The following is an 11,773-nucleotide window of genomic DNA, read 5'->3' on the forward strand; positions in this document are numbered from 1 at the left end:
CATAGTTGAAATGAGCCCAGTGAACATATGATTCAACTGCTGAATTCATCTTTTAACTTTTCTCCATATATCGAAGCTCAGCTCTTCTTTATCTTTCTGCGTTCTGGTGAAGCGCTTGTGTTGTGTTCGTTTTAAAAATAAAAATTTCGATGATTGGTCACACATATTTTACATTCATCAACAGTCGTGACGGGGGGGGGATGAAAGTAAACAAGCATGTTTACTATTACCTTACCTTTATGCTTTACGGTTGTTCCCTAATAAACGCCAATAAAAAAAGTTATCGTCCTTGCTTCTTTTTTCTCTTTTCACTAATTCTTTTGTGATGGTCCACAAATTTTGTATGCTAATACTTCCCCTGTCGAGTTCTACAGTATTGCATTTGAACTTATTGGGAAATCCCCTACCAGGTCATATTTATTTCCATGTCAAAAATGGGCAGCTGCATTTTATGTTCCTTATTAGATCAAAATGGAAAAAGGATACAAGATGCTCTGGGAACACAGGGAACGAATTTTTATATTATTGTAAAAATCTAAAATATATTAAAACCCATAGATGATTGGTCACAATATAAAACCTCCTTCACAGAGAGCCAATTAAATTTTCGTATCGCTTTCACGGACGAGGAACGCAAGGGAAAAAAAGTTGATGTGAATCTGGCGCGGTGATAGCCATGAAAAAGGAGCCCGGGGTACGAAATGGAGCTGGCGTACATGTTACACGGGGTGAATACTGAAAGTAGAAATGAGATTTTGGATTGTTATAATGTTTATAATAAAAAATTTAAAAACAATATAATCATCGGTTCTTTCATGCGGGCGCCCACACTCTTTCGTATTGAAGGTCTCCCGAAACAAAAGCCAAATCAGTTGCATACCATGCACCTCAATCTAATGCACTGACAGAAAACTTCTTGATGGTGATCCCAGTCACATGGTATCATCGAATGGTGGTCTGTTTCAACAAATCATAGTAAACTTCAACGTACTGTTGATTAAGCCACTTAACAAGGTTACCCGCTATTGCTAGGTTTTTGTTTCACCTGACTTGAGCTGTACCTCCTGCACCCCCACTTGAGCTGTACCTCCTGGTAGCAGGAAGACTGCGTCCTTTGCTGGCGTCACAGCATTTGATCTCGCAAAGGAGATTGATACTAAAATACATTTATCACATATTTTAGAGTTGGTGTTGATATTGTAATGCCCCGCAAGTGTACTGCTAATGTTCAAGTATCTTACAGCATCATTGACATCCGTTTCACATCATTTAGCCTAACTTTTGTCGCCATTGCGCGAATTGTTGAAACCACACTTATACTTCTATTGGCCACCTTAAATACCTGCTTGATGTCCCAAAACTTCACACCATCAAAGAAAATACACAAAAGGTTCTAGGTTCTCTTCCTTTAAGGTTCTAAAATTGATGTGGGATTCTAGCTTTTCAATAACACTGCACATGTGCTATCGACTAGCTATTTAGTTGTTAGACGGGGGTCGGGACATCGTATTTTAACCTCTTTACGCATTATTCACTTGAATTAGCCTTTGCTCCAAAGAAGGAAGATACCATTTGCAACACTTACAACAGCAGTTTTGCAGGTACAAAATAAATCAACGTGGTGTCATTTTCATCATCATTTGTGGTAAGCGACAGAAAGGTTTATAGGCGACACAAGTTTACATTTTAAGGCGATGGTAATAACCTTAATTTTCTTACTATCGCTCAAGAAATTTTCCTCCTGTCCCCGTTGTCTAATTATTCTCGCAAAACTGGAAAGAAGTACTAGTTTTTTTAATCAAATATGCCTAGGGATAATACTTTATGACGGTAAAGTTACAGTTTGCTTCCACACACGAAAAAAAAAAAACAATACAGTGTATATTACTTATGTAGTGTGTAACTGTGTATACGAAATTAGTTTAAAGTTCAACCTCGTCCCCAGGGATCTTCTGCACCTATGTTATTATGTTTTGGATGGAGAATGTAACAATGCAACGTATCATATGAATGGCGAACATGGCAGGTCCGGGTACACAATCTCATCTCCAGGGCTTCCGGAGATATAATAACATAGCAATTCCTGGGGATAAGGTGGGGTAGACACTATCATTTTGCCCTCTCCTTACTCCTGTTCCTGAAACGATTTTGTTTCCTTCGGACCTGCCACTTGTAAAAAGAATTGGTGATCACCCCTTTTTCTTTAATACTCCCACATGGTTTTAGGATGACAGGCCTTGTTTTTATTAGTTTGATTAAGCGAGAAAAAAACACGCTTTTTTATATAAGCAACAATTAAGGCAACACAAGGCTAAAATCCATAGTGTTAAATGAAGTCAAGGCCCAGTCAACTCCCGACCCCCGCCGTGGAAATCCTCCTATCTTTATTATGACTGAGCAATCGAGAACAACCGATTGGTTTTCGAGGCAAGGAAAAGTATTTTTCAACGCTAACAAGCTTCGGTTCTATTTTAACTTTTACCAGGAAGGTTTTGAGATGTTGTTGGACAAGCTAGCATATTTATATTCTCAAACCATAGTTAGTATTTCATTTAAATCACCTTTTCAAAATAGTGAAGACTTCTTAGAGATACCTAGCGTTTTTGTCTTTGTGGAACTAAGAGGTATAACAGTCCATGGGGAGAACTGGTAATAGAGCCGATGCGCAGGATAATTATACAGTACGTACAGTATAGTTTACCACTAGCTAATTATAAAGTAGAGATCTTTTTTGCTTTAATTTCTACATTTTTCTTTGGTATCAACTGTAGGCCTTTCTCATGTTCTTGATTCCTGACTACACTGACTCCATCTTTTTAATGTTTTTTTATTCCATATCCTTAGGGCGTTTTTATTTCAAGAGCATTCATAAATTGAATCGGCTAATTACGTAGTATATATACAGCTAATTATACGATAACAGCCACCATATTTGTTATGATGATGTTGTTGGAGCCCATGCAGTGTTTTGTAAAGACGGTATTTATCAGTTTAAGCAATAAATATCATTCTTGTGCAGTGATGATGATGATGTGCATATTTTACATGGCTAGCCTCACAAATATCGAGGGATATACCCTGTCTATTATTTCCAGGAGGGGCCATGGCGTAGATGGAGAGTCCTAGAGTATTTAATGCTCATTTTGAGCTACGCAGACCCAATTAGAGCCCGCGCTCTACTAGACAACTCCCGGCAACATCCAACGGCCCACACAGTGTGCCATCTTCCCAATTTCCCTCACATGGCTTGGGTTAACCCGGGGCTATGGTAACATTGACTCGCCCATGTTGAATCGCCGTCAAGAGGAATCGAACCCCGGTCTCCCGCACAGAGTAAGAGAGCTATAACCACTAATCTACGGCGCCATAAAGTCGTTTCTTGTTCTTATTTTGTTTTTTATTGAAGCAGAACATGCTATGAAACAAGATAGATATGGCTATAAGATTGATATCAAAGAAAAGTGTGGAAATTTAAGCAAAAAGAATCTTCAAAAGTATAACTAGCCACTTACACGACTAATTAAACTGTATGTACTGTATAATTATCCTGTATCGTCTAACTATTTAAGACAGGCTAAATATCAGTTCTCCCTGACTGGATAATGGAGACCTGTTAAACTGTTTTTAACACCATAGCTATAGCAAGCTAAGTAACTGCAACCATCTGAATCCAAAAATTAGGGCGACAACAATTTTAATTTAATTTTAGTTGTTGTGATGTAATATGATGGCGCTACGACAGCAAAAAATTAATATCGCTGAAATGAAGTAGGACAGCAATTTTTAGGAGACTATAAATATTCCTTCTAAGCAAGTTTTCTAGCAACTCGTTTTAAGTCTTGAATTATTATTGAATTATAATATTTCTTTAGTTTTTTGTCTTAGAACATTTAATTTATTTTAACTTCTGAAGAAGCCAGGTGTTCCATTGTAATTTTAAATATTTAACAAGAAGTTAATAATAAAAGAAGTTTAACTCCCAAACTGGCCCAAATTATTTCTGAACTTACTAGAATTATTCTCTAAATGCAAAATAGTGCTTTCAGTCGTCCATAGACGAGTTTCATTGTGACACTCAGACATCTTTTGGCATCTACAGGCATCTTTTGATCTTGAAATAAAAATATAGTTTGCATGTAGTTTAGATTTAGAACATATATTTATAGGTAAAAAGATGCTATTAGCCACAGTACAAAAGTTTTTAACCGTAATTTGACTTTCTTCACTTCACTTCATTAAGGTCTCCATTTTTTTGCCTGCCAATTTTTCCTAATTTTTCTGCGCATGTGGAAGAATTCTGTGAACTTAAACATTGAAACTCGTTCAAACTTTCAAAGTATAAATATTACAGAGTTTAAATGAATCCTTTTTGAGAACACTACAACAACAAACTTTCTGCCATTATGTTTTTTGGATTTAAATAAATCATGGTTCAAGTTCAGCTAATTTTCATATTTAAAGCTTAGATCATACAATGGCACAATTTTGCCACTTTTTACAAAAACATTAGTATTTTACCTTGCTCTTCGTGTTGCATTGCCCTGTTTTGACTTATTTTAGAGATTAAATATGCTGGATTAAATATGAAAAAAAATTAAATCCTAAATACCCACGAATCACAGATTGCGTGGAACAATGGGACTTTAAGTGGTTCAATTTTGCCAGTGTATAGGTACAATTTCCAGCTAGATTTTTACTGTGAAAAAGAAGCAAGATATTCTGGGTAATCAATGTGACTCAGCTTAAAGGGAACCTAAGGTAAAAAATGTTTGACTTATATTATATATAGAGCTAAAAATGTTGGTTAACAAGTCTTTTTAAATTTTTTGATAAGCTCTTTTCGTTCTGAAGATATTCACATTTAAAGAATTGTGGATTTAATTATGCTGCATAAACTATGATGTCATATTTAAGTAATAGCAAATTTTGATATTTTCTGTCATCAGTAATATTAGACCTTTTAAGGGATCAATGCATAGATACTATAAAGGTGAATTGATTAACATAATTTTTTTTGCAAGTTTGCTCATCCCAGTCTATTTGGTTGTTAACAAGAGAACATAACTAAATTGCTGTAGAATTGCTATAATGAAACTTCCATGAATAAACCCTTTTTAAAATCATTTATACTTTATTAATGCATAGATACTATAAAGGTGAATTGATTGACATATTTTTTTTCGCAAGTTTGCTCATCCCAGTCTAAGGAGAAGGAGAGTATGATGATATGGTCTATAGAATAAAACTACCACCCCATACACTACCCAAAAGACATGTATTTGCAATTATATAACCCTGTTTTTGTCAGTTATGTGTAGGACTTTTGGGATGCAAGGCTTGATGTCCTCAGCCTTTCTAAATCAAATTTTTTCGAAACTTTATTGTACTGTTTGCGTCAGTGTTTACCCATTTCACTCGACAAAAAAAATTCTATTTAGGGAATTAAGCAAAATACTCAGGAACCACTTTATGTTCTGTATTAATTCTTGCATGTAAGAAATACTTTCTATCACTTTTCTATCTATACTTTCTATATATTTACAATAGTTTTAAGGCAATTGAAGGATTTTATAAAATAGCAAAATTTTTTACAATGTGAACTTGTTTTTTTACAAATCACCTCCATATTCACCTTCGCATTTGATGTGTGATAACGTGACTTACAGTGCCGATCGTGAGTAAAGCTACACATTTTCGAGAGTAAGAGTACAAAAATTAAACAGTGAGAGTGCAAGTAATTCACTCCTGAGTACAACGCAAGTACAACTAAAATGATATTACTCGCATTTTTGTTAATCATACTCTCAATGATTAATTATATTTTTACTCACGAGTTTACTCACGTAAGTACAGTTTTTAAAGTCAAAGTAATACGTGCGTGAACACATTTAATTTTTTTGCGAGAGATATTAAATTGTAAACTTTACAAAAATTAGTTAAAAAAATTAAACTTTTTGCGAGAGATAATAAATTGTATATAAACTTTAAAAAAATTAAGTTGAAAAAATAAAACTTTAATTTTAAATAGTGAAAAAGGCTGTTGTTTAGAAAGTAAAACAAATTTATTGTGGCATAAAAAAACTGAGAGAGAGTAAGAGATTACATGTTTTTTTTAAAAATTTTAAAATAAAAATTTTAAAATAAAAATTTTGTTAAAATGAAAGTATATATACAAATAACTTTTACCGTTCAGTTTGAATGTTCAGTTTTATTATATAAAGTATTTTTTTTACAAACCAGATGCCTTTCCGTTTCTTTCGATGACTTTCGGAATTACCTTGCTTAAGTGTGAAATATACTTTCGGCAATTTTCTGGCGTCACAGCCAACCATATTTCTGTTCTGCTGTTAATAAATCGTTAAGAAAAACACTTCTGTCACAGTGGGGTCAGAGATGAATAAGAATCAGAAATCCAGATTGATTGTAGCCTTGTAACACAATTGATATTGATATGTTCAAACTGAAATAAAAAAAATGAACAATGACTATATGGTTAAGGAAATAACATAACAAAATATCTATATGATAGTATAACAAGACTAAGTAAGTATCGTTGAATACTAATAATGATTTAAGTTGAGCCACATGAAAAACAAAAGAAAAAAAAAGGGCACATGCAAAAGGAAACAAAACTCACCAGATAGCCTGAGATAGAATGCTGTGAAGCAGGCAGCAATGTACGGTGAGGATTGTACGTGTAAGCAAAAAGTAAAAAATTTTTGAATTTGAATTTGATTTGAGATGTTGACTCCTTAAAGGTCTTTGTTCAGCTTGAAGTGAAGTTGTTGTTGAATGTCGACAAAGTTGAGCTGCATCGTCTTGCATACATTAAGAACTAAAATTTTCGGCGGAAAAAGTTTGGCACAATTTTTTATTTCAGCAGAAAAATTTTCGGACAAGATTTATAAAGTCAAAAAATGTATGGGTAAGTCTTTTAAACGAATTTTAACCAAATTTCAAAAGTAATTATTACGGAAAATAACACATAAAGAAGGCTAGAAGCATTTATAGTGTACATGTATTAAATCAAGATTGACAAAGGTTCTCTTCAGGATCCAATTTTATAGATAGAGCCTCAGCCAAATGTGAAAAAAACAAAAAAATAAGTTATAAAGCCTCAGCTTTTATTAATTTTCTGAATAACCCATATTAAATTTCTATGCACTGGTCCTTTTAAAAAAAAATTAAAATAATCAAGATTTTCGTACAAAAAAAAACCTGAAGGTTTTTCCGTCCAAAATTTTCGTTTCTAGGTAAGGCATGTTTAACTCACACAAATCTTGTTGATATAGATAGATGAGGTGTTTTTGTGACTGACCTCGCTTTTGTGCTGTTTTCCTGCAAGTCAGCACTCTCATAACCAACAAACTAGGGATCCTGTAATTTAGGGATTTTTGTTTACTGTGATTAAGGTGGTATGGTCTGCTATAATATATGCAATTGTTTCAGTAGTTAAAAAGTTTGCTTTAAATGATATGAAATAAACAGAAAAAGATCTCGGATTAAGAAGCTCATGTGCAGACAAGAGCGAAAACCTGAATACCCCTGGTTGAGGGAATTTGATGCCTGCATCAAGGGACCTTGTTTTTAGAAAACTGGGGGAAATCACTCACTGAAATAATCTAGCTCCAAAAAGAAAAATACTTGTCTAACCACTAGGTTGTTTGGAGCGGTAGTAAATAACCACAGTGTAACAATTGTGTAGTCCACGATTAATAAAAAAATATGCATCGTGGACTTTCGTGGTTCGTGTGCAGCGTGAGAAAAACACAAACCACAATGTTAACAAACCTTTTGAAAGTACTATAGATCAAGCAAGTGAGTAAGCTTCATTAAAAAATTGTGTTACTAGGCATGCAAATGCAATTCTGTAAAACTGCTAGTGTGCCTTATTATGTTATTATCTAAACAAATTAGTATAGCAACTCCACACGGTACATAACCAGGATGGCCACGCCACCTCAAAATTCAAATTCAATTTTTAACTATAAATATATAAACTATATTCACGAATCGTCTTAATTTTAATATATAAACTATATTCACGAATCGTCTTAATTTTAATTTTGCTATTTTTTGCTTGTTTTATTTTTAAAATGCTCCATGTATATAGCAATAATTATTTTGGAAAAAATATGAAAACATTCTCAAACCTTTTTTTATTGAAACACTATATCTTCTCAAATAAGATGGAAGATTTTCATCAAAAACCCTCAAATCTCAAATTTGACCATAACAAGAATGCCAACCATGTGGCTTTGACTATACATCATCCCATAACTCGGCTACTTAGCAAAAATGCCAGGGAATGGGGCAAGCATTTGCACAGGGTTGAGCAAAAAGAAAAACTAATCAGTTAAAACATCCAAGTCACTTTATTCAGGTTTCAATTCTGTGATATGTTTATTCCACTGTGAGACCCACTGGATATTTTTCTAAGTTTTTTTAAAAAATTAAATTTGTTGCTTGCCAACTTATCTCAGATGTAACTATTAGCTATTTCAAACATTGAAGTGTTATCTGTTCCTGTATTGGTTACATATAAGCCTCACAACCTACACAGTAACCTTTGGTTTTCTTTTCTTTGTGTTATTTCTGTGTATTATTTTTAGTTGTGTTTTTGATGTATATGTGATGTCCTTAATTTATTTATTTTTCAAATTGTGTTTGATGTAAATTTTTGTTACATGTCATTTAACTTCATTAGTCCATGTTGTTTATGAAGTTATATTTATAGTCTATTGTGTTATATTTCCATCATGGAAGTTAATGTGTTGTATGTATTTCCTCAGGATATATAGGTATTGTGTTGTATTAGTTTATTTGTTATAATTTTAATTGTTTTTTGTAATATGTTTTTGTGTATGTGTTAGTCCTTGGTGAAGTAATGTGATTTGTGGAAGTGGAATATGGACTGTGTTTGAGTAAGATTTCATTTATTTGTTATGCTTCATCTTTTCTTGTTTATTTTTATATTTAGCTTATAGTTTTATATTATTTGTTTTCGCGTCGTCAATTACCCCTATACAATTTCAGTTTTTTGTTTCTGCTGTTACATTTTCGAAAATCACACATGATAAAATAAGCAATCTTATATTTGCTGAAAATTTAGCAATTATATTGTTATTTAAGGTAACTGTGAAGAGTTTTAAACCACAGGTAATGTAATTATTTCTCATAAATAATTAATGTTAAAATTGTTTATTACTGTTGTCTATTTTTTGTGAAAGTTTTGATTGTTGTTTTATGGCTTTTTAATGAAATTGATTTTTTAAGTGAATTCTTCCATGGCTTTTAAAAATTAGTTTCTAAATAATTACTTTTTGTATAAGAACAGGTTGATGACATCATGTGTCACGTATTGTGTATTTTAATATACTTTTTGCATGTAAAGCAACAGGACCAGCAAAGCTAATAGCTTGCTAAAACCTTTTATATGTGGGTTCTTAAGCATAGTTTATACAAATTAATTATACATAAGGGAGAGCCTAAAAAACAAAAACAAAGCACGTTTAGCTTCCTTCTGACAGGGTTCCTCTGTTGTGGGACTGATGGGGGCAATGCTACCAACTAATGTGGCTTTGAATCTTATATAATAATACGAAAATTCAGTGTGTTTGTGAGGGCAATGGTGACATGCACTTTTTTCATTACAAATAAAATGAGGAACTATATCTTAATTGCTAAACAGCATTTTGACGTCACATCGCAATGTCGATAAATTAGATTGGTGTCAATAGCATTTTTAAAATAAATTCATTAGACTGCACTTTTAAGTTTAAGTCAAATAACTTGGAAGCGAGTTAAGATAACTGACATTTTCTTCTTGGGTAACTAGGAACCACCTGGGACAAATTTCCTAAAGCTGGGTGAACTCACCTGTTTCGGAAGAGACAGATTGATGATGTCATCAAAAATAACTATTTGTCAAATGCAAAAACTATTCCATTGTTTTTCTGCCCTATTGGATTTTTTACTTATCGACTAGTTACTAATAATTAAATTCCTAATATTTATTTTTTAGGCTTTAAGTTTCAAAATTAGTGACTGATGTTTCAACATGGGTGCAGTAAAAATTAAAAGACTTCTCATTATCGGCATTGTATTTGTAATTATCACTTTCTATTTATTTTCGACGCAGTTTAACGCAAAGAAAGTTGAGCTTGTTAAAGGAAGTTTTATGCAAGTGAATCTCAATATTATAACTAATACAATCTCGAATTGGTTAGGCGAACGTGTCTTAGGCATTTCATATGAAAAACGGTTCTGCAAGCATGTGACAAAATGGAACAGTAGTAGTAAATATCCGCCAGTAAAGATTGTCGCACAACAGTTGAATATTCATGATGGTGATAGCATTTTTATTAATGGCCTTCATTGCGGCGAGTGGGCTGTTGCGTTGAAAGGTACCTTTCCAAATATTAAACTGTATGGAGTCGACAAAGACCCTGATTCTATTGAATATGTACGTAAACTTGTTAATGGAACGTTTGAGATTTCTGAACCATTTGAACTGCATAAATCGAGTTTTACGGTTTCATTTGATCATGGTATTGTGGATGGAATTATTTCAGTTTATTCACCAGATCTGCAATGCAAAACAGTTAAACAAATGATTCCCATGTTAAAGGCGGGAGGCTCTATGTACATTGGTAAAAATTTTGAACAGTGTGAGGAAAAAGCAGTGGAAAGCCAGCTGCAAACATATTTGCATATTCAGGTTCTGTCAGATTGTTATTGGAGCAAGAAATGCTTGCATGGACGACCCGATCTTGTTGAGATTTTGTATTCTGAAGAAAGTCGCATGCTGGATGATGAAGTGAAGTCCGAAACTCCACTCGATCATAAAAAAGAAGAACTTTTAAACGAAATCTCTAGATGTGCAACGTCCATATTTATTTACAAACATATAGTTATATCACCAGATAAGAAATCTAATTTATTGCCAGCTTCAAAGTACGTTAGTCATAAACATGATCATAAATGTACACACTCTGAGACTGTGAATTCTACTAATTTAAATAAATTAATTGATAGAGAAGGTATTAAGAAAGCTGTTATGGACATGAAAATTAAAGGGCTGGACATGCATTAAACTTACGTGACTTAAATATAAGAAATTTTTGTATCCAGAAATTATCGCGAAGTTGCAAGCTGACCTTTTTTAGGCAAAATTAAATATACGCTAAAAAAATTAATTTCATTTCTCTTTTTTTGTTTGTTTGTTGGGTGGTTTGTTTATACTAAATTTCAGGTCACATTTAATTAATTTACAGGTAAATAGAGTGACTTAAATCAGAAAGTGGGTTCTAACCGCCAAACCGACTTTTTGGATTTTACCTTTCAATCTCTTATTATTTCTAAACTCTTTTATTTCCCTAGAATTTTCGCGCGATAACAACATGAACGTATTTCGCGCATAATATCCAAGTGACAAGAGGAAGGACTTTAGACAAGGTTATAAATACCTTTTTGGGAACTGTAGAATTATCCTATTTTTGTTAAATTCGTAAAAAAAGCTTTTAAAACACCTTTTCGTAATCAGTTCTGTTTCTTGAAAAATTTATCATTTTGCGACTATTAAATTTTACGTGCATTTAATTCCCCCGCACTAACAAACGTTTTTGCGAACGCTCGAAAAATAATATATGCAAAAGAAAAGTATAGTATAGTTGTCCTTTTCCACCAAAAGGTGGGAAGGGTCAAGCTCAGGGTTGAGAATATGGCAATGGGTTAGATCCGACAAGTATGCTCTGATTTCTTCTATTTATGT

The 11,773-nt window shown here is 33.1% G+C and overlaps 1 protein-coding gene across 2 annotated transcripts; it reads left to right on the forward strand.

Annotated features, from left to right (window-relative positions):
• Positions 1-2,424: 2,424 nt before the first annotated feature.
• LOC130640758 (uncharacterized) lies at positions 2,425-11,198 on the forward strand. Of its 2 annotated transcripts, none has more exons than XM_057447298.1 (2): positions 2,425-2,539; positions 10,025-11,198. In XM_057447298.1, exon 2 carries the CDS (start codon positions 10,061-10,063, stop codon positions 11,093-11,095), a length of 1,035 nt encoding a protein of 344 aa, XP_057303281.1. In that variant the 5' UTR covers positions 2,425-2,539; positions 10,025-10,060; the 3' UTR covers positions 11,096-11,198. The 2 variants fall into 2 exon arrangements, with proteins under 2 accessions (XP_057303281.1, XP_057303280.1); XM_057447297.1 differs by lacking the exon at positions 2,425-2,539 and adding an exon at positions 4,546-4,758.
• The last annotated feature ends 575 nt before the right edge of the window (positions 11,199-11,773 follow it).

This window comes from Hydractinia symbiolongicarpus, chromosome 4 (genome assembly GCF_029227915.1).
Source record: "Hydractinia symbiolongicarpus strain clone_291-10 chromosome 4, HSymV2.1, whole genome shotgun sequence".
NCBI lineage: Eukaryota > Metazoa > Cnidaria > Hydrozoa > Anthoathecata > Hydractiniidae > Hydractinia > Hydractinia symbiolongicarpus.

Bases quoted from the DNA above. Each gene is read 5' to 3' on its own strand.
- LOC130640758 (XM_057447298.1), top strand. From the start codon at position 10,061: ATGGGTGCAGTAAAAATTAAAAGACTTCTCATTATCGGCATTGTATTT.